Below are 23,164 nucleotides of genomic sequence, written 5' to 3'. Positions count from 1 at the left end.
AAGGCCAAGCCAATCAGCGCCTCTGTGATAACATATTTAAGAAGGGAAAAACCAGTTAGAGAGCGCTTTTGCAGCCAGAGAGAGGAGTGAGAAGATGTAAGAAACTCTGCAGACACCAAGGTCAGTGCAGAAGGAGGGCAAGGAGGTGCTCCAGGTGCCAGAGCAGAGATTCCCCTGCAGCCCGTGGTGAAGACCATGGTGAGGCAGGCTGTCCCCCTGCAGCCCATGGAGGAAGGATGAGGGGGTGTAGAGATTCCACCTGCAGCCCGTGGAGGACCCCACGCCGGAGCAGGTGGAGGCACCTGAAGGAGGCTGTGACCCCGTGGGAAGCCCACGCTGGAGCAGGCTCCTGGCAGGACCTGTGGATCTATGGAGAGAGGAGCCCACGCCAGAGCAGGTTTGCTGACAGGACTTGTGACCCCGTGGGGGACCCACGCGGGAGCAGTCTGTTCCTGAAGGTCTGCACCCCATGGAAGAGACCCACACTGGAGCCGTTCGTGAAGAACTGCAGCCCATGGGAGAGACTCACGTTGGAGAAGGTCGTGAAGGACTGTCTCCCGTGAGAGGGACCCCATGCTGGAGCAGGGGAACGATGAGAGGAGTCCTCCCCCTGAGGATGAAGAAGCGGCAGAAACACTGCGTGATGAACTGACCGTAACCCCCACTCCCCGTCCCCCTGTGCCGCTGTGGGGGGCGGAGGTTGAAGCCGGGAGTGAAGTTGAGCCCGGGAAGATGGGAGGGGTGGGGGGAGGTGTTTTAAGATTTGGTTTTATTTCTCATTCCTCCTGTTTTACTTAGTAATAAATTAGATGAATCTCTTTTCTAACTTCAGTCTGTCTTGCTTGTGACGATAATTAGAGAATGATCTCTCCCTGTCCTTATCTCGACCCACAAGCTTTTCGTTATACTTTTTCTCCCCTGTCTAGCGAATGAGGGCAGTGATAGAGCGGCTCTGGTGGGCACCTGGCCCTCAGCCAGGGTCAACCCACCACAGTGTTATTCTGGTAGTACACAGGGGAAGGTTTTTTTCCCTCAGTTTTTGGTTCATTAGGGCAGGTAGCAATTCACCTTTTGATAGGAGCAGAGCCAAAACTGTGGCAGCACCTGGGAGCAGACAGTGCATGCACTTTAGGCTTGCTGACACCTGTCTCCTTTGTCCTCACCCTCCTAACATCTGAGGTGCGATGCAGGAAGACCCTGTTGAAAATAAATTCTGATAACACACCAGTGGTGTTGTTTTAACTTGAAGAAAATTATATAAGTAGCTACCAGAGCACTCTGTTTGTGTGTCTACTAATGGAAGAACTCTTATTACAATCTTAAAGTGATTACTAACAACCCTAGATTAAGGATATAGGTATGATCAGGCTGCAGTAATAAAATGTTACTTGGATTATCAAGAAATCATAGTTCAAAGGCTGCTGAAAAAAACAAACAGGGTTGTATCAAGGATCCCCAGAAAGCACTATCACAAGATGACAGCACAAGCCTTAACACTGCAAGCACAGGACGACACCAGAGGTGCCAGGGCTAAATGTCACAACTCACCGATGGTCAGCTACTGGTCACTAGGAGATTGCCCTTTGGTAGCGGAGTAAAACTTGGGTTAGGGAGAACAAAAGAAAAAGTATCCAAAATGTAATATGTACCAGATACTGCAAATGTGGATATATGGTGGAACTGCAGACAAATGAGGAATGGGCAAGCAAATACAGCAGACATGCAGACAGTATTAGCAAACATATAAAAGGGACCAAAACCCATAGGAGGAAGAAACTCCTGCTATCAACATAATATTCCTCCCTTTAGAGATCTTGGGACACAGACAACTTGCCACTAACAAGCCTCACCACCTGAAAACACACACACACTTGATCTGTCTCTCTAAAGATTTGTGATGCTGACATTGGGACCCAGAGGTGCATGGAAGGGTGAGCCCAACACCTGAGAAAAGAGATACAGGAAGTATGTGTATGACAATTTGAACCGTATCACTACTGAGAATGAGCTGTAGTACTTGGATAACTTTCTTATAAGTGTTAGCATCATTGGGACCAATAATACTACTGTGCTTAGACTGCTAGGAATTCAGACTAACAATAAATTCTTGGCTTCACATATAGAACGCGTTTCTAAAGCTCATGTTCATTGCACGTGGTGTTTGCTCTGATGTCTCACTCCTGAGAACTACCATTAACACAGTGCAAGAGTTGACAGAGAATTTGGCAACCAATTACAATGCCCATTGCCAAGCATTGCTCCACATTGGGCTCTTTGGCATGTCACCCCTGCCAGGCTCCTCAGCATAAAGGGCTCTTGCAACGGCATTCCCATCCTTGCCCTGTTACAGCAGCACCCACTTTCCTGTCAGCAAGATGCACATGTTGCAGTGTATCACTAGAAAATGCTACTTTTTCACAAGCACAACAGGTTATGAGTACGCTTTCTGTATTACCTACCTTTTTAGGCATGAACAAAATTCTGGCTGAACAAAAAGAACTTAATTCTGGAAGAAAATGTAGAATTTAAGGAGAGAGGGTATGGAGAAGACTGATTCATATTATGTAGGTAAAAGAAGTTTGATCCCATTTTACAAAAGCAGCTATTGTCCTTTCTGATACACACCCGGTGTACCCATACAGTATTTAATCCAATTAGATTTTATTCACCATTAACACCTGCAGCAAGGGATAAAATCTGGAGCACTGTTTTCACTCAGCAGTCCAATTCCAGCATAGCTTGAAAGTGCCTTCAACTCTGCCTGAGCATTTGCATTCCCCATACCCTCAGAAGCTGTGCCCCTGCGTCTCATTATTTTTACAAATGATTATGTACCTACCAACAGGCTGTGCGACCCTATCTGGTGTTCGCAGCTCAGCAGAGTGAAACTAGGTCATTCGATCGGGTAGACAAATGTGGAAGGAAGAGGCAATCCAACAAAGAAACCTTCCCTGTTCGTCCTGAGCCGATGCTGTAAAACAACGTTCAGGATGTGGCACGCAGGGACAGCCCTGGCTGCTGTGGGACTCCCCGCGCTCCTTGCAGGGCACTGGTTCTGCTCCGTAAGTTCAATGACCAGCGACCAAATTAGCCTCTTCATCTCTCTGGGTCCCTGCCAGTCAAAGAAATGCCCACGGGTTGTGCTGCATGCAGTTATGCACGGAGCAGTCATGGACATGATAGCTGCATGTGGCAAAATACAGTGGGAGAAATTAATTCTGACCTGTGTCCCATTCCTCAGAAAGCCTCATCACATCCTCTTCTGCTGGGCCTTGCTCTGGGCATGTTTCACAGAATTAATTTTACCTACAGGTGCATTTTGCTCTACATCGATTTTTCGTATGAAAAGAAAGCTGAGAATTAAGCTTGCAAAGACTGATCTCTTAACTCTATTAAATAAGGCCAAGGTAGATTAAGTTACTAGTTCATCTTTCTGAGGCTAGACATTTAAATCATGGCTCTAAGGTGAATTCTTGTGTGTACTTGCTTGGCTTAAAATCAGGAACAGCATTTAAACATCTCCACTTGAGGTTTCTTATTTAATACACCAAGGATTTAATTAGAAAGATGGGAAATTAGAAAGAAGAGTTACAATTGGTTCTCAGGGCAGGGGGTGAGTAGGGGAAAAAAAAATAAATCAAACATCTCTTTTAAAAACAAATACACCCTGCATGTAGTGGGGCAGGGAGCTCACAGAAGGGACAGGCCACTGGGACATGCCACCCTGAGAGTCTGTGAAATGCCGCTTGCTGCCCACCCAAAGTCCTTGATGGTGCCCCACCAGCTGGGATAGGAGGGTCTCATCCTGCACAGGCATCCTTGCCTTGCTGGGCACCTTTCACTAATTATGCCATGCAGTGAAGCTACTTTCCTCAGCAGGAGGCAGTTGTTTGCCTAAGAAATACTTCAAGGATAAGTGCCGCTCAACATCATCAGTTACTGCAGGAGGAAAAAATAAATAAACTAGGAGGTGTGATGTTTGTTAGCTTCTTGGCTGCAGAGTTACTATCTTTCAATAAAAGATAAGAATCTGACTTTTGAAAATGCAGCAAAACCTAGTGACTTATATTCAGTGTAATTTTTTTAATCACTGCTCCCTATTTTTCTTCTCAATCTTGAAATAATTCATTGTCATTAAAGAAAAATATAACCAAAACCAAATCCCAAAAGACAACTGTACAATTTAGAAGTTTTGTGGCTGTGTTTGCAAATTGCTTTTCTGGGCATGCAAAACACAGAAGAAGGCATGATCCTGTAATCCCCACCCCCAAAAGCAGAAGCATTTGAGTTTCCAATAAAGCATATAGCAACTACCCACAAAAGTGTGTGACTGCGCAGAGCCTGTTACCAAGGCACACAGAGAGAGGAGGAGGAGGAGGAGGAGGAGGAGGAGGAGAAGGAGGAGGAGGAGGATGAAGGGGCCCTGGCTGGCTGTCGAATATAGAAGCTCAGCAATCTGTTTTGAAATCCCTGCCTTGTGTCTTTGCGAGCAAACCCCTCTCTGTAAAATGGGGAGAACCTCCTCCGCAGCGCCCCAGGGGTGCAGATCACGACCCTGGTAAGGACAGGCTTCTCGCTCCTTTGTGAAGTGGCTCTCTACCCATCTAAGGCTTACAGCAAGATAAATACTTCACATGCTTTTACACAGGGAGGGATTAGAGGGGGAAAAGGGTGGGGTGGGGGGGGAAGGTCAAATCACATGTTTTGGAGAATATACCAAGGTTTTGCCAGAAGCAGAATGTAGGGCTCAAATCTTCTGTTCCTTCCAGTGCTAGACACAGCTGCCTCAATAGATAAAAGAATGTGCAAAGTAACAGCCAGCCATTTATTTTATGGGTTATTAGTACATAATTTGGGCATTTGTACCATTACACTACTCGCAGTGCACTGGTTTGCCCTTCCAGACTAGTTACCCATCTCACTGATACTTGCCTCATCAGGGCCCCATGTCTGCAAGCATTTGGATACTGTGATTTCCTCATTAGTTTTAAGTGGATAAGCAAATTACTAATTATCCAAAAAAAGTCCTGGGTACAAAGTCATGAAACGAGACCTTACTATAGTCAGTACTTCACAAAACAGAAAGTGGTTTACAGCAAATATTGCATTGAGGGTTGGGAGAACATATCAAAAATCACCACCCATGCCTGTTCATCCTTTGATTTATAATGTGCAAGATCATCGGGTGAACATTTACAGCTCCTAGTTGTGATTCAATCTTCTGCTCTCGTCTAAATGCTTGACAAAAAATACACAATACCATCACCTGTCTACTATGCACAAATATTTGCATAGATTACTGCTACCAGGTTTTCTTTTACTCTGCACCTAGCACTGTACATTTAGATCAACAATGATGTTATTGCACAGAGCTTGTAAATTACTATAAAATATGAATGATACTTATTAATCCCCCCTTTGTACTGAGTTTGGACTCACTGGAGCAGTGGTAACTGATTCTTCATAGGCTTTAAGCTACGTGTCCATCCATATGTATGTAGTATGTGATAGTGGGCACAGACTGGAGATAAATATGTGACCATGCACACTCAGAAAAACAGCATGCCATGCTTGATGGCACCATCTTGCTGTACTGAAGATTCGTATTGCTGTCTGACACCATCATTCGCTGGAAGCTAGCACTACTCACAAGATGCTGGCACTGGCCAAATACATGTATTTCTCTCCTCCTCTGGCTCTGCCTGTGGCAAGTTGGTCCCAGCATCACCCTGTCGGAAGAAGCTCGTCAGCCTCCCCCCTGTAGATCCTTTTCCCGCTACAATTGCATAAAAGCACCATATGGACAAATCACTACCAGCGGCAGTGGACCCTGATGACTGCAGCAGCTCTGCTGTAAAGAGAGAGCTTTTTGCCTTACAGCCTTCCCTCCCTTTTTGTTGTGCTGCTGGTGTCAATGCGCTGCCCAGGGGCAAGTCCTGCAGCACAGGCCACCACCGCAGCTGCTGCTGAGGCTGGAGAGACGCATAAACCGCATAGCACTGAAAAATAAAAAAATGGAAATCCATACTGCATCAAAGAAATACAAGATCTTCCATTGTTAATGAGGAACTCAGTTGCATATGGACAAGAATAATTTGCCATACTGCTCTACTAGCAAAACCTTTGGTGGTGGGGGAGTTCAACACACTTTTCACCCTTGCAGAAAAAAATAGTGAGGAGTAGCTGGACAAACTGTTGTGATGGAATTAAATACCCAATTTACTTCATTGTAAATAAAGTTCTTCATCCTACCTATTTATGCAAAAACTTATTTATACTGCTACTTTACGTTTCTTGAGGGGGAAAGGGAAAAAACTGTTGTGGCAGGTTAATAGGGGTTGGCTTCATTTATGAGAAGATAATGAAAGTAACAGCAACAATTTAACAGGCTGGATGTTATTGATGGGAAGAATGCTTTGCAGCATGGAAAGGAGGGGAAAGGCCTTTACGAATCTAGTTTTCAACGCTGGTTCTACCTTTCCTGCTTCAACTATTTTAAATTTCCACTACCTCAGTGTCCCTATCTTATAAAATAATGTATCTCCTCCTTAAAGTTATGCAGCATTTGTGCAAGTCTGTGACAGATGAAAACCACTACTCACTGCAAAGCACCAATTACCCAAGTATGTTGGTTATTTATTTTTTAAGAGCCTTGTGCTTTAGGATCTGATAGAGCTGCACATGTCTGTGACTCAAAAGGCTCTCAAATACTCTGAACCAAATGTATCAATAAACTTTCATTTGTGCTTGAGCTTCCTACTGACATACGAGACATTTTCTTTCTCACAGCTCAGCTCTTCCTGCCTCAGCCCATGTGATGATGCGATGGATGCTATGCTCTCTCTAGGTCAGCTCTTTAACTGTGACGTCAGCGGACAGCTGATGAGTGATTTCAGCTGATGACGAGGCCCTCAGCTCCTGATAATGAACTCTACAAGCGTTTTGACGCACTTGGGCAGCCAGACCAAACTCTCTGCGGGTAGGCTGGGTGCAGCTGGAGCAAACAGCATCTTTATTTGCGTAGCTGCAAATCCGAAAGCATCAGATGTATTAATGGTTCTGCCTGCATATGACTGCCCTCCTCTGCACTTCGTGGCTCACAAACTCTTAAAGCACAGCAGCTATAACTCGTTTTGAACAGCACCTTGTTCATCGGAGGCAGCATCCTTCCTACAGCCTTTGCCAGTCCAGCGTTATAGACTAATATTACAGTCAAGTCTAGCGCTACCGGTTCTATGGACCAGAAGAAAGAATGACAGTTACGAATTTAACGCACAAGACAGAAGTTATGAATTTAATGATTCGGGAGCGAGCCTCGAGTTATGCAAAATACATTGAGTTAGGTATTCACAAAATTGCTTCAGCATAATTGTTGGCACGTGGATTGTTTGCAAACAGCTAGCACAAACTACTTAGTGTTAATCATTTGTTCTGTGACATAGTTAGTCATGCACTATTTCTGCTTCTTGAGTGGGTGATTGTATCCTTCTAAAGGAGAGGGTAAGAACCAGTGAAAATGAAGCACACCCTGGGAGTTTAACATGGATAAGCGCTTGTGATAAAATACGAAAGCGTCATGTCTCACTAATCTCAGCAAGATGTTTGCGTCTATTCGTCTCCATGCAAATAATTCACGGTGACTCTGCAGAGTCTGGTGAACCAAGCCTGGGGACGAGGAATTCAGAGCGACTATTTTTGGTGCCGTGATTCTTTTTAACTCTCTGAAAAAGGGGAAGTGTTGCAGAGGAGTATCTAATTCCCCCAGACAACCTGAAAGGAAGGGATGACAGACCACTGCTCCCATGAGTTTGGCAAGAACATACTATCAAAACTGCTGTCTCTCTCTGCAGGAAACGGTACTGCTTTGGGGACAGAGAACCTATAATAAAAATATCACAAAAAATGCGTATCTCCTGAAGAAACAGAAACTTTTGTTTTTTCCTTTCCCCATTTTAGTTTTCTCTGTTTACATGATGCACATAAATGCAAGTCTTGGTTAGTTTTCCAAAAGGCAAATTTTATTTCTACACATTTCAGTGACCTGGGATGAAACTAAGGAAGGTGAAAAGCTGTAAGGTCTGCATTTTGTCATAATATTGCTTTGATATTTTGCATCAACACAGAGGCTGCACTGCACCATCTGAGCAAAGGAACTGAAATATTGTGTAAAATTCCCAGCTTGAAACCCTTGGTAGTACCACAAAGAACACCAGGATATATTCTTAATAAACTGGAGTGGAACAGGCAGCCAGCTGTGTGAATAAAAGGGAGAGTGAAACGCTCACAGGAAGCAGGACCTTCTGTGAAAGGTTTGCTTTTCTCTTCTGAAAGGCAAGCGACATTTGTTTGGAGACCACTCTTAAAATGACTGAAGATTTTACACTTTTACACTTGAGCATATGGATTGACACACATGCGGACTGTTAAACTGGGGGCAGGGAGGATCAGGCAAACAGGTGTGAAGGTTGCTGGAACATCCTTCAAGCCCATGGCGAAGGCAAGGGCAATCACCCCACCAGGAGTGCAGCGTCGATCTCCTGGCCCACAGCGTGTGACTGGGAATGCTGCTCAGGTCAAATAAAGTCCTCTGCAAAATAAGATTTCGTGCAGAGCGGGGAACGTGCTGTCTGGGTTGGCAGTCTCCTCCTTTCACAGCTAATGCTCTTAGAAAGGATGGATGCCGCAGCACTGCACAACAGCTCCAATGGCGACCACATTGTCATTGCGCTGGGCAGTGGTCAAACGTGCACGCAGACTCGGCATGTCGTTTACAGACAGGTGATGGGTTGCTGCTGATTTTGACAGCCGTGGACAACTTTTAACCTTCCAGAGGAAACTTCTGACAAAGCAAGGAAATTCAGCTGGACTTCTCCATGCCTGGACTGGTGGAGCAGAAACTATTCCAGTACTCAGCCCATATGTATTTTCCCATATGATTTTAAGTGTGTTGGAGAAGACTGAATTTCCCATTTGACTCCCCTGTTCAATGGTCAGACTGTACACTCATTTCTCCCCCTCTTACTGACAACAATAAGCCATTTTGCTGCTTATTATTCTCTAATAAGATTGTAATTATTTTGTATGCCTCTTAGAAGACATGCATTTGCTCTCATAGTGCTGGCATAATACAGATCCAAAAAAAGATGAATTGTCTGCATTATCCTTGATCTTAGCGAATGGATTTCTATAGATTTTTAAGTAAAGGGAACTCTCTGGTGAAAATAAGGCTAAGGCAGGTAAAATTAAAGGTGAAAGTTGATAGAAGTGTTAAGTTCCCTTATGACTCTAGTTTTAATATCACAGCAACAAGCCACAGATCCTGTTGGACTAGTTCCTCATCCTAAGCAAAGCCATACCACACTTAAATGAAGAGGAAATCTGAATATATTGTGCTTTTTTTTTTTTAATGGTGGCAATTGCATCAGAAACAACACATAGATACTCACATGAATGAAATTATATGCTTCGGATGTTCTTGTTCTCCTCAACATTTGCTTTTCATGAACATTCCAGTAATCAAATTACACTAGGACAAATGCATATAGAAAATGAACAGCGAAACCGAACACTTGCAGTATTTGCAAGTTCCAGCTTTCATGTGTATCTCCAATTCCTGTATTTATCAGATTGGAAGGAAAAAAAAAAAAAATCATGTGGCTTAGTCAAATGACCAAAACCATCTCTCAAGCTGGCCCCTATTCAAAGGCAATGAAGTAAAAGGAAGCCCTTTGATACATTTTTTGGAAGGCTCTGGGAAGCAGTTATTCCTAATGCTTATATTGTTCGTGCTTGTTCCAGAAATTTCAGGTGGTTTTCAGGCAGAAAAAAATGTCTGTGATTATCAGATGTATTATTCACTGTGAATTCTCACTTAGTTTTCCTCTTAAAGTACACTTGTGGGGAGGAATACAAGAGCAGTATGATCTGGGCAACAAGCTCCCATTCTGTGTCCAGCAAAGCACTTCTCTTCTGCTAAGTGTGGTACGCTGCATCCCACCACAGGTCTCAATTTGCAATTTATTCTTTTGCTGTAAGGTATGTGAATGCCCAAGGAGGACATCGCAACACAGCTAACTTCCATATAACTACATGTTACATATTTATATGCATTGTGAAAATCGTGGGAAGACACAAAATTCAGTTTCACTGGAATCTAGCAGGCTGAGCTATTTATAAATAAGTGTCTTATTTTTGGTGCTCTTCAGAGAATGTGATGAGCACTGAGTGACGAGCAATTTATGTTGCTGATCATTTGTATCACAATAGAGCCTTGCGGTCTTTTTCTGGAGTCAAGACTCTGTTAATTTAGGATCTGTATTATCCTACAATGAAAGACAGAACCTCAGAACAAAGACCAATGGGCAAGATTAAGAATGGGTGAAATGAACATCCCACACTAAAAATGGAAGAGTAGGTAGAAAATGGTGTAGCTGAGTAAAATTTGAGGGTTCCTGGGGATTCTGGACATCAATATTCAAAACAGAACAATCATCCATCTCTCTCTCTCAAAAGAAATTCTCAGTGTGAAGGATTCCTTTCCCAAAGTATTTTGTACTGAAGGATTTTCTATTTATACAACGAAAGATAACATTAAAGAAAAAATGCCATAACGAATGTGAAATAAATGCCATTAGGATTACATGCTCTAAAGAGATCTTAGGGGTACAACTGAATGAAAAAAACAGGTTTTGATTGACAAGTGTGTAAGTACCCTGCACTATGTAAATAATTCATGTGTATAAAAAGATGATCATAAGGGTGACTGAATAATCATCATTTTGGCTTCCTTGTGTTGGCTGCTGACGTGAGATTCCCAATCAGAAGCCATAAGATTATTGTTTGCCATACCAGTCTATCCAGTGTACTTCTATACTGACACATTGTGATATGAACTTTTAAAGAGGTGATTAAAGTTGGGTTTTTTCTCCCCCAAATCTCTGAGGAACAAAGACTGATGCCACGTTTTATCATTTTCTCCCCATTAGCTCTGCAGCCGACAGCTTTATGGATAGCAGTGGGAGTTTGACATGAGCTGCCCTTCCGTGTGGTCAGAAGGTACCAGGTAACACCAGCAGATCATTTGCCTGCCACACCAGGCACTGCAACCGGTTTTGCAGAAACGGCAACAAAGGGGGGCAGTGGGGGTCATACAGTACCACACCACCTCCTTCTGCAGTCCTAGAACAAGGAAACATGACTAAACATGTCTGGTGCAGGTTGTGTGCTTGCCAGATGACTGGGGAAAGAGAGATGGCAGAAGAGCAGAGCCTTCCTTCAAAGTGTTGATTGATTTTGTACTTTGGAAATAAGAACAACTCCTGTTCGGCAAGTGCAACATGACATCTGAAGTTTTCATGTCTCAGAGCTTAATCTAAAAATAACCAATCCTTTTTTTCCTTTAACTATTTACCTACGTTTGCATCAAGTGTGTTACTGGGTATATATTTGTCCCCTTGGAGCTCTCTAGTTTATCACCTATCACATGTAATTTAAGCAGAGGAAACCCAGGCACGTAACTCTTTCACCTTGTTGCCCTTCTAATGAGGGGGTAAAATCAACTCCACAGTATTAGTGTACCAAGAAAATGTAAATCACAGCTAAAACAGTTCCAGCACACACTCAAAAGAGGACAGTTATCAGCTCCAAGTAAACGCTACATCGATTTTTCCCACATTCTGACACTCACGTTGAGTACAGTAAATTCTTAAAAACAACTCTTCTCCTAGAGAGCTGTTTAACTGATATATATGAGTCTTAAATGCTGAGAAAGTGAGAAATAATTATGCTTTCACCTAAAATAGCACCGGAAAATTATCAAACTGTGACTTTTCATCTGATTTGCAAAAAAAAGTTCTTTTTAAGCCAGTTTGAGTGAGTATGCTATTAAGATGAATGTAATGTGACTGCTTTATCAGTAGCATCATTGAGAAAGCCTGCTGCATAATACAGCTGCTCTTTCTGGCTATTAATTGCTATGTCTGATAGTTCTTTTCTTGCAACAAATGTAAAACTTCATTTTTAAAATCTCAGTTTATGCTTGAAGATCTACCTCATCTTTTAACTCTGTCTTAAGTTAGAAAGCCTTGTGAAATGTCTTATGAACAGCATGGGCAATCATTTCCTTCACAGTCTTAAAAAAGCTGCAAGTGGAATAGTATGCCTTTAGGGAAATACTAAGAGTTTAAAATATGCCTGTGCAGCATATTCATAGATTTTTATAATGTGTTTCAAATACTTTCCACATTGTAAAACAGGCTTTGGCAACTATCATCACAGATGAAAGCTGATGAAGGAAAAGTAATAAAAATACTGTAGCAAGCAGAGGAAAAAATGGTGCCTGCTTCTGAATTCCCTAACATTTGATTTCTCCTATATAATAATAACAATCAAACGATCACAGTAATTTCCCTGTTTACTGTGCTTTATTGGCAGCTGAGGGTGCACCTGTATTCACGTTCACTCTTCTCCCCCTCCTTCTCCACCTCCCCATCTGCTGCCTGCAGCCTTGCAGATTCAGGTGACTGAAACATTTCAGATAAATGTGAATTAGCCAGCATGCTGCACACCAGATCTTTTCAAACCAGTGCCAAGTGGAAACCTTCCAGTCAGCTCCTGAGGGCTCTCCCAGCTCACCACTCCCACGAGGGTGCAGTCCATTGCAAGGGAGACTCTGTGCAGCATGGTGCATCCCAGAGGTTCAGCATCACCTCTCAACTTGCTGATGATGCACTCACACGCCTTGCAGAGACAGGGATGGCTGCTTTCCATGACAACTGTACATATATATATATGTACAGGGTATATATATATGGTACAGGGATGCAAGATGCTCGTGAATGGCTGTATTGTACTACGCTGTAGGGAAAGGATACAGTAAGCTCAGGACTGAGTGGTGAACATCAAGCCTGTGCAGAGATGTTTTGAAACCCTGTCTACAGCCAAAACCAAGTCCCAAGGCCAGCTGCACATAAATGTTTGGTTGCAATGCCCTGCAAAGGTGGCACATAACAATTACTGTGGTTTATTGTGGTTTGTGGTATGCCACACTGTCAAGTCCCTTCTCAGTTCTTCATGTAGCTGTCCATAGTTACCAAGACTAATGTTAGTAGCTTTTGATGTGACAGCTGTGAAGCACTTGAGGACAGATTGTGAACTTCTGAGTCACACTGACGAGGAGTCCCTTGCACAAATGGCTTTGCTTGAGTGTGACTCCCTTAATAAATGAATCATCTAACATTGCTGCCTACTCAAGCTTAAATCTTTCTCCCAGTTCTGCTGTTACTTCCACCATCTGCACATCCTCTCCCCATGGTGGTGAGAACTAATTTGGCTGATCGATGGGGTGTTTGGGAAAACGGGGAGACCTTCAGGGCCAGACCCAAAGTAAAGAACAGTTGCTGATGTTCAATGCTGCAATCCCAAAGCAGTTGTGTCTGAGCTTGCTCCCGTTCCTTAGGAAATCCATTTTGGGTACTTATTGCTATGATGCTGTGTGTATCCAAGTGATCTTGTCTGTCTCCTGGTGCTCTGAAATGCTGACCAGATGACGTCCGACACCCAGTGCCAGAGCATCAGGTGGGACTGCGTCCTGAGACACCCAGGTGCATCTCTGCCTGTAGCACTAAGGAGGAAAACAGGTTTCCACTAATTACACCAACCCACACTGAGGCCTCACACCCTTTGCAAGAAGCTCCCCAGGCAGCAGTAATAAACATCTAATCCCTGCTCCTTTCACTGCTTCCTAGATGTTGGCTTAGCAGTTCCCCAGGAGGTCTGCACAATGTTTTGGGGAAGCATTACACACTGGAAGTAACTGTCCTTAGCCAGGGATCAAGACAGCCCTGCTAATTCAACACTGACTTGGGCAAGCTGTTTTGCTTTGTGCTTGATGATCCCAGCTCTTTGTACAGTGCTTTCATGTAAAATTCAGTTCCCTTGTTTTTATGCTTCTGGAATCACAAAAAGTAAAGAGACAGAGAAGAGCACCTCTTCCTTTTTTTCTCAATTCAGTTTATTTTCTCCTGTTTTTTTCCCATGTCAATGACATTTATGTTTCTAGTTTTCTTGCTTCCTTTTCTTGTTTTCTTCCCTCTCTTTTCTCTGGCTCCTTTCAGCTATTCAGAATAAACTGTGCAATGCATAGCTGTTGGTATTGCAGTGAGATTCATACTCTCTTGTTCAACCAAACTGAAAAGATGATCCCTTCCCCTCTTTGAAAGCTCTTCAGTAACATCTACAGAAACATGGATTTATAGCCTGATTCTTCTTCAAAAGACAAATATAGAATTGAAAAATAAACTGTGCTTTTTCCATTTTTCTGCTAATTACAATAAATACATAAATTCTAGCCATGCTATGCCTGGATTTCTTTCACATTAAAAAAAAAATTACATGGAAATCCACAGAGGAAAAGAACAGAACACAAGATAAACATTTTATTTGATGACTTAAAACTGTAACTAAATCCAACATAGCCTAAAGTTCTAATTATGTGAGTTTTCAGTATTTCATGGGTTTAAATAATAAATAACTCATTAAATATACCCTAGATGTAAATTTGTAAATAGCTTTGAACTTAATTGTGAGCACTGAATTGAATAACATATAGCATGACAGGATCCTTGGCTGTTTTCTAATTTCCATAGCTCTGCTTACCTAGGTCTGCCATGTGTTTTAGTAAAACAATGGGGTGCTTTCTCTGACTTTTGTGGACAAATTCTTGGGGCAAGTTATACTGAACACCCCAACTTACATTTCTAGAGAGTCTTTTCTTTGTTAATAATCTGCTTGGTACCATAACTTTTGTATTCATATAGTATTTGCTAGCAAATTGTCTTTGAATTTGTCTTTTTTGGCCAAGTTTTTCATTTTTACTTAGTGAACACAGCTAAGTATTCTTTGCTGGTTCTTCTAATAATACACGTCTTTCAGTAAAGGAGTAATTAACAATTTAACCTTGTCATAGTTTAATCAGTCATTATTAACATGAGCTTGTGCAGTGTATTACGAAAGACCTCTTCTAGACTATGCAATGAGGAAGACATTATTTGTGGATACCCAGAATAGCAAAAAACACAGAAGAAAACATGTATGGTATTGAATTTGATGTTAACTCAGCTTTTTCTGCATCACAAAAGCAGCACAGGATGAGGAATGAGAAAATGTTGTTAGTAGCCAGCTCTGATATTTTCTCCAGAATCTAGTATCATATCGTGAGTAAAGTGACAAAAGAGACTATTAAAGAAATACACATCAAACTACAAAGCAGGTATCTTTGGAGTTTTCATATCAATTCAATATAGACATTTGGTTTTCATTCATGTAGGAAACGTCTACTGGTATAGTATTTAACTACAAGAATCCTTTCCTCCACCCCTTTCCCAAATCTTAACTCTTCACCAACCTCTTCAAATGGAATTGATGTAACTTAGCTGAACATACAACAGAATTTATAGATTTGACTAAGTGATTTGATAAAACTTGACAGAACTGGATGTACTTCAAGAACAAAGTGATCATTGGCATAATTTTATCTAAGGATTCCCAGAGTCAGATACCTTAAATAATTATAGACTCAGTGCACATTCTAAATCTGGGTAATAACCCCTTGCTGTATTTAGTATAGATTGCTCACTGTTGACTTGAAGCCACTCAAATGAAGAATCACTGGTGTAAGTATTTCAAATAATGCTGCGCTATCCAGTTTTCAAAGTCTTAGATCAATAGGTAGCTAATATGCTTGGACACACTTTTTCACCTCCAAAATTTGCTCCTCCATAAATAAAACACTTGGAAAAATAATACATTCTCATACTTTGAAGTGTCGTATATATTTACCACATACCATGATAAAATATTCTAAGCTGCAAGACCCCTTAATTTCAAAATCCCAGTGGCAGGATAGCGAATTCAATGTGTTTCTGAGGGGCCTTCTTCCAGAGGAGAGGGGTTGGAGATAGCCCTGAAAGTTCACCTCAGCGGAGTACCAGCTCCTTCTGTCTCAATGGGATGTTAAAATTAAGGATCCAGAGGAGAGAGGTGAAAGTAAAATTACCCTCACCCCTTTTCTGCATTCTGAAAAAGGATCTTTTGCAGTCATGATGAGCTGAATCCTCCTTAAACACTGTAACTGGAATAAAGAGACTAGTTCTTTTCTTTCTTTTCATTGTCCCATGCCTCTGAGTATGCAAAGCTTGCTGATAGAGGAACTAAAAGAAGTCCCTATGGGCAGGCAGGCTGCAGTGTTGTTTTACATGACTGGATGCCTCTAGTAGTGTTTTACATGGTGTTTATCATGACTCTGACGGTTTAGGGGACAAGGATGACTTCTTGTATTATGAAGTGTGCAACATAAACAGACCCTGAACATTAAACAAAGTGAAAAACCGCAAAATACAGAGCTGCCAATACAACTTCCAAATGTTATGCCAACATCACCTTCACAAAACTTGAGGGCTTTCTGGCCATGGACAAGAATATAAACAAGGACTCTCCTTTCAACACATATATCAACTTAAAGTTAACAGATAGATTGGCTTCAGCTGACAGCACAGTGAACTATGAAAACTGTGTTGTCACATCTCACAGCCGACGATGTTCAACACAGCACAGGAGCACAAGTAAAACTATTCTCAAAGTAACAACCTGAGGACAATGTATGATATCGGGCAAAAGCATAGGAGAGGCGGGAGATTGGATCAATTATAATTGCTTTTTAAGAGGGCTGTTACAATGAGATCTCTTGCATGATGCTAGGACCACAACGTTGCCAGCAAAACATCAGTCATGTCTGAAATCTGTGTTTAGGAGAATTAATGACTCTTCAGGATACCTGGCTATGGAGAAAAACTGTTAGTTACACAAAGCTTTTTTACATTAGCTGGCAATGTAAAAAGACTATCACTTTATAGTGGATCTGTGGCCTAAATTGTGCAAGTTTCAAAAGCTCACTATGAGCAAAACTGCACAGAGACCTTTGGCTGAAAGAGAAGCAGCTGAACATTTGTTTGCACGTCCTTTCAATTTCCATCCTTTTTTCCCTCAAGGAACCTCTCATAAACCCTCTTGAAGTGCACAAACGGTACGTGCCATAGTATTTATGCAGCATGAGGTGAGGAGTATTGGTGATCACAGGGACAGACTGAATACATATTCCTCATCTATGCAGTAACTAGTACAAGCTTCAAAATTTGGTCTAAGTCAGATTACCAATGATAATTTGAATTACAGGAGCCTGCAGCTAAGCACGTTTTGCAGTCTCTCCTGGAAAATGAGATTTTCAAATATTTATTTTTTTTTGCCAATCAAAAATACTTTTCTGCAAAAATGCAGTTCTGGCTTGAAGAAAGAAAAAAGTGTCTTTGGGCATTTTGTCGGACAGAAGCTTTTCTACATCTCCATTCCCTCGCTGTAATTTCTACCTGCCTTTGCTGGTGCTCTGCATAGCCAGTGTCTACATGTCAGAATGAATTCTAAGGCTACTGTACACACAGTGGTATTCCTGACTATTTCCAGCAGGGAAAGATGTATAATTCCCCACCCAGGGTGGTTTGATATGTATAAACTATAAAGATGTTTTCAAAAGAAACCTTAATTCCTTTAAAAATAAATAAAAAATTAAATTTTAACGGTCAGTTTCTATTTACAGCATCTGTTCTGAGGCTGAACTTGCTCCTTCACCAGGAAATTTACTGTTTAACCTAAAACCCTGACTTGATTTATTTATTCTTCTGACCCTCTCTGAAGGCACAGCGGTAATCAGCAGTGCCAGCAATTCCAGTTCCTCAGGAAACCAGATAAAGCACAGACTGGCTATGCAGGGACTGATGATTCAGATTTACTTTATTCTGTTTCATTGCTCTGAGAAGATTCCTTTTCATGTTGAAAGACATCAGAGCTACTGATTTATCTGAAACTCACTGAAAATACTCCCTGAGTTCTGAAGTTCAGAGAACGCTTCGGCAAACATGATCTCCCCTGTGTTTCTGATAGTATCACCTATAAAATGGATATTATGGACTATTCTTCCCAAACTCTCAGCTCTGAACTGTAGTACTAGAAATGGTATCACTGTATTTATTTATCATTCATGTTCCCTGGATCTGTTCCCTGTTCTGTCCTTGGGAAAATTATTACTGATGTTGGCAATCTTGGAATGAAAAAATGAAGTGTGTTTCTTCATACAAACATACGTAACATGACAAGCCTTGCCTCAATGGCATCAGTGCTTGTGAACTGCTGCCTCCAAAATAATGATCTGTCAAAGCTTCGGTGCAATCTGCATTCATGTTAGTAGTAAAGAAATCCAGTGGTTTTTTTGCTCACTGAATGACATTGATAAATTGTCACTTTTGCTTAGTGAGAGTGTGAGAATTTACTGGCGTGCCAATAAACTTAGAAAAGTAAACAGCTTTTTTCAGGTCACAACAGTGTCTGGATTTACTGTCAGTATATGTTAGTCATTAAATCACATACACAAATGAAAATGAAAAAAAGTATGTCACACTTTACTCTGTGTAGCATCCCTTGAAGCCATGTGTGTTGAACCTCTGGCAAAAGCTGTTGCTTCTGAGAGAACGAATGCTGTACCACTGTACCACACCATGTGATGGTTGGTGTCTTGTGATTATTAATTGTTGCAAGGGAAGACTACTCTCTTTTTTTTTTTTAACTTCAGCAGAGTAGAATTTAGTGACAAACAGACTTTTAAAGATGCTCGAGCAACCACAAAACCTTTGAAAACACTGTAGGTATGCAGCCGACTAGCTATCCAGCTGTGACACTGTGGATCTCCTCCTGATGTTACATGTTTGAAGTGTATCATCAGATGTCACGGAGGCAACAGCCAGTATTACAGAAACGTATTCAGTTCTGGATCCTTATCCTCCTTTTCGCTTTAAGTATTGCTTTTTGTCATGTTAGGGAAGATTTTCTCAAAGATCAACAATTACAATAAATATCTGCTTATTATAAGCTTCTGTATGAAATAATAATGTTAACATTCAGCAGCAGTGCAAGCACTGTATGTGTACATTTCTGTCAAAGTATCAGCAAGAAGGGTAACTCCAGGGAGGCCAACGCTTCACATTTCAGGGTTAGATCTTGGTCTTTTCTTCCTGACTTTTCTTCTTTGAAAAACTGCATGGTGGGCCTATTATTAGAAAAATCTGTCTGGCCTACAAAGGTGTCATTTATACTTGCACCCTCTAAAATGCCAGTCAGTAGAAGTGGCCAGTCTGTGGCTCTGGGGCTGTTAAGCCAGGAAGGTGGGAGGTCTACGATTTGTTCATTTCATGCTAGTGCTGGCATGGGACTGAGAGTGACAAAAAATCCCTGCCTGCAGCAGGTAATAACACAACAAGGCTGCCAAGGCCAACATCTCTGGAGTCTCCTGAGTCCAAGATGCTATTGGAAATCCTGTAACTCGAGGAAGTATGTGAGGTAAGGCTGCTGGAGCTGCCTCCAGAGTTAGCCTTAAAATGGTGTTTATTACATGAAGGTATGAAAAAAGAGTGTTCAGAAAGATGTCAGGCCCTCCAAGCCAATCCTGAAAGACTAATATATGTGCATTACCTGCTGGCCTTTGAGTAAGGCTGAGATTTTTTTAAAATCCATAGAGCCTTGGAGAGTGATTTTTTTTTTTAGCTCAGCTGAAAAAAACCCCAGACTCTATTTCAGCACAGGTTCAATGTCAGGCATTGGTTTCACTGTCACTGAAGACAAAGACACTTAAAAGTCTGCTTAAAAACAAAATCCTGATTTGGATAGATTGATCCAGTTGGCTCCCCACAGAGAACAATTTCAAAGTTAAGCTGGAGCTTTGAAGTCTGTGGAACGGAGCAATGACTCTAACCTTGTGCTATATGTGTTTAACTCATTTTGTGTCCTCAGGCAGCTTGGGATGAACTTAGACCCATCTCTAAGATAGAAGAGAAAATAATTCTGATTTTAAGAGACAGAGCAGAGAGATGCTGGGTTCAGGATCTGGTCCTCAGGGAGCTTTGGCTATTGATTCCAGTGCAACTGCAAGTGTAGCTGCAAGGCTGGGAGATGTAACTGAGCAAACTCGGAAGCTGTTGGCACCAAACATGCATCGATAGTGGCATTCAGTGACACTGATTATCCTTGAGTTTCTGCATAGATCTACAGAAACCTGAGTTACATGGGTTTTGCTGAGGTAGAGAAAACTAGCTGAGTTCGGACCAGCATACAGCAGTCACACCTTCAATTACAGACTAGGAGCTGCCTAGCACAGACTCTTTTCCTACATTTTCTGTCACAATCTAACAGAAAAAAATACAGAAGTCTACCAGCGAGCCACACTGGGTTTTATATTTGCTTTTGCAAAGCAAATTCAGTTGGTAATCTTTCTTTCTAATTACACTTTGAGAGCAAAGTTGAGCTATCTCTTTTTATATAAAAAAACCTATTTCTCCTGGCTACTTAAATGGCAGCTTCTGCCATTTTACTCATGACTTCCCTTGCATGGGACACACAGAATAGAGCATTTTCTTCCAACTCTTATTAGTGGCATCAAACACACATTCACAAAATGTTGAACTACTGACTTTTTCCAGAATGTGTAACACTAAGTTGCCATCTCTGTATGATACAAAGCTTAGCTACACTACTACTATTGGTGCATAAGACAGTCAAACACAATGAATTTTGTTTCTACTATTTTAGCTACATAATCAAACACAGACATAGACTTCAGTTTCTACTAGTTAGGCAATTAGATTTAGCAAAAAGCTGATCTAGCAGCGGTGCATGAACTATGAGTCAAAAAAATCCTAATGCTTTAGATAGCTCAATGCAAAGCCAACTCACACTGAACAACTTCCCTGAAAAGTGTCATCTGGTGAACAACTTACAGTGCCCACACACAAACAGAGCACAGCATCTAGACCAGAAATAAACACCCTGAATGCTGGTTTCAGCCTTCTTTCCCCCCCCCCCCCAACAACCTTCTTTTGATCTGGGAAGTGTGTCCTTCTCCAAAAGCCAAGATAAGGACCTCCAGAAGACCAGCTTCTCACCAGTGCATGTCCTGGACCCCCCTTCTCCTCTCAACTCTACAACTTAACACGGCATATGACTTCGGGCTCACAACTTAGCTTTTCACACCGAGCTCTGCCTTTCCATAGAGGCGATGCTCGTCCCCTTCCACCCCAGGGCTGACATGGGAACGAATGCAAGAAGAGGGAATGACCAGAAAAGCGATTCCGGCGGCCCCAGAGCCAGAGCGCTTCTCCCCGGGCAGGGCTCGGGCAGTGTCCCTCCCCACCCCGACCGCTGCCCGGCTCCCACGCCCGTGCCCAGCCGCCAACCGGACCCCGACCCTGCCCCGCAGGGAACTTGGGGGGGGGGGGGTGTGGGGTGTGTGCGGGGCGGGTGCCGCCTGCGCGGGGGCATCGCGCAGCCCTGCCCGGGGCGGGGGGAACCCTGCCCGCCGCCCCGCGCCCCCCCGGCGCCTTACCGGGCTCCGCCGGGGGAACTCGCCCAGCACGATGCTGACCACGGGGATGCGCAGCGCCGACGAGATGAAGTCCAGCTCCAGCATCTCCCCGCGGCTCTGCGGAAAGGCGAGGATGGCGGAGACCCCCTGCACCACCACGGTGTGGCAGAGGCTCTGCAGGAAGGAGACGGGGTCGTTGCTCCAGGAGGCGCTGGTGGAAGAGAAGGGGAAGAGGGGCAGGTCGCCCAACCCAGCCTCGATCGCCATCACCACCTCCAGGGACAGGTTGTAGGGCAGTAGCCCGGCCACACCGTTGAGGTTCGCCACGGCCAGCAGCAGCGCGTCCCGCGGTGAGGGCGAGGGGGGAGGCCGCGGGGCGCTCCCCTCCTCGGGGCTGCCGCCCGCCCGCCGCCCGCCCGCCGCCTCCCCGGGCCAGGCGGTAGCGCGGGGCTGCAGGTGGGTGGCCCCCACCCTGACGGTGTGCCCGATGCGCCGCAGGATCTGGCAGGGCTGCGGGTGGGACGCGGAGCCGGGCACCGCCGCCAGCACCAGGGCGCAGGGCAGCAGCAGCAGGCACGCCCGGCCCAGGAGCCCGCGCACCCCCGGCCGCCACATGGCCGGGAGCCGCCCGCCGCCTCCCCCGGCCCCGGCCCAGCCGCCCGCCTCAGCCGCCCCGCGGGCGGCCGGCAGCGGCATCAGCCGCGGCGGGCGGCCCCCGCGCAGAGCCGCCCCCGCCACCGCCCATGGGGCCGCCGCTCCCACGCCCCGGGGGTGGATGGGGGGGCTCGGCCCCCGGCCCTCCCCCCACGGACCCGAGGGGCTGGAGCGGCCCGGCCCCGGGGCGGCACCCCGCACCGCCCTCCGCCCAGCCCCGCAGCCACCGGCAAGGCGCCCCTGCCCGGCTCCTCCGTTCGGGCGCTCGCTCTGCCCGGCTGCCCCAGACGGAGCGAGAAGCTCTGCCGCGAGGTTGCCCTGCCCGGCTCCCCTCCGCAGCCCGGGTCCCTTGCAAACCTGCCCTCCTCGGCTCCTCTTTCCGAGCCCACCGTGCGCTCCCCTGCCCGGCTCCTTTTGCAGGACTCCCTCACCCGGCTCCCCTCCGCAGCCCCCCCCACTCCCCCGCTGCACCGCACTCCCGTCCCTGGCTCCCTCGCAATGCTCTCCTCCGCAGCTCCCTGCCCGACTCCCCTGCGAAGCTCCCTTTTGCAGCCCCCCGCAGCCCGCCTCCCCTCCGCGGCCCTCGGTGCACTCCCCTGCCCGGCTCCGGAGGCGAGAAAAGTTGCCGGGCGGCCGCTGCCGGCGGGGCTGTGGGCCGTCGCTGGGCTGCGCTGCGCTCCCACCGGGAGGGACGGCGAGCGGCAACCCCGCACCGGCTCCTCCCCGGGCAGCCGGGACTTGTAGTCGCCGCCGCCCCCGCGGGCCGCCCCGGGGAGGAAGGAGGGTTTAGGCGGGATGGCCCGCTCCTTCCGCGCCGCTTGCTTGCTCCCCCTGGGGAAGCGTCCCGGGACAGTCCCGGCGGAAACCTCTGCCGGGGTTTGTGGCGGGGCTCTTCTTCCTAACAGCGCCGGAGAAGTGAAACAGTTTTCCGGCGCGGAGAAGAGACCCCGGGCTGGTCCATCCCCGGAGGGGCTGCAGGCCGGCGCGGGGGTCCCCTCGCCCCCTCGTCGGGGGGTAACTGCGTCCCTCGCCGCTGACAGCGTGCGCGTCGGT

General features: G+C 44.8%; 1 protein-coding gene across 2 annotated transcripts in view; it reads right to left on the bottom strand.

Annotated features, from left to right (window-relative positions):
- GRIN3A (glutamate ionotropic receptor NMDA type subunit 3A) overlaps positions 1-22,542 on the bottom strand; it is a 76,307-nt gene extending 53,765 nt beyond the window's left edge. For both annotated transcript variants that reach the window (XM_075740682.1, XM_075740683.1), the window contains exon 1: positions 21,479-22,542. In XM_075740682.1, the coding sequence (XP_075596797.1) occupies positions 21,479-22,153 (675 nt within the window). In that variant the 5' untranslated portion in view covers positions 22,154-22,542. The remainder of the gene's footprint in view (positions 1-21,478) is intronic.
- Positions 22,543-23,164: the final 622 nt, after the last annotated feature.

Source organism: Balearica regulorum, chromosome Z (assembly GCF_011004875.1).
Source record: "Balearica regulorum gibbericeps isolate bBalReg1 chromosome Z, bBalReg1.pri, whole genome shotgun sequence".
NCBI lineage: Eukaryota > Metazoa > Chordata > Aves > Gruiformes > Gruidae > Balearica > Balearica regulorum.
This window is presented reverse-complemented; position numbering and strand designations above follow the sequence as displayed.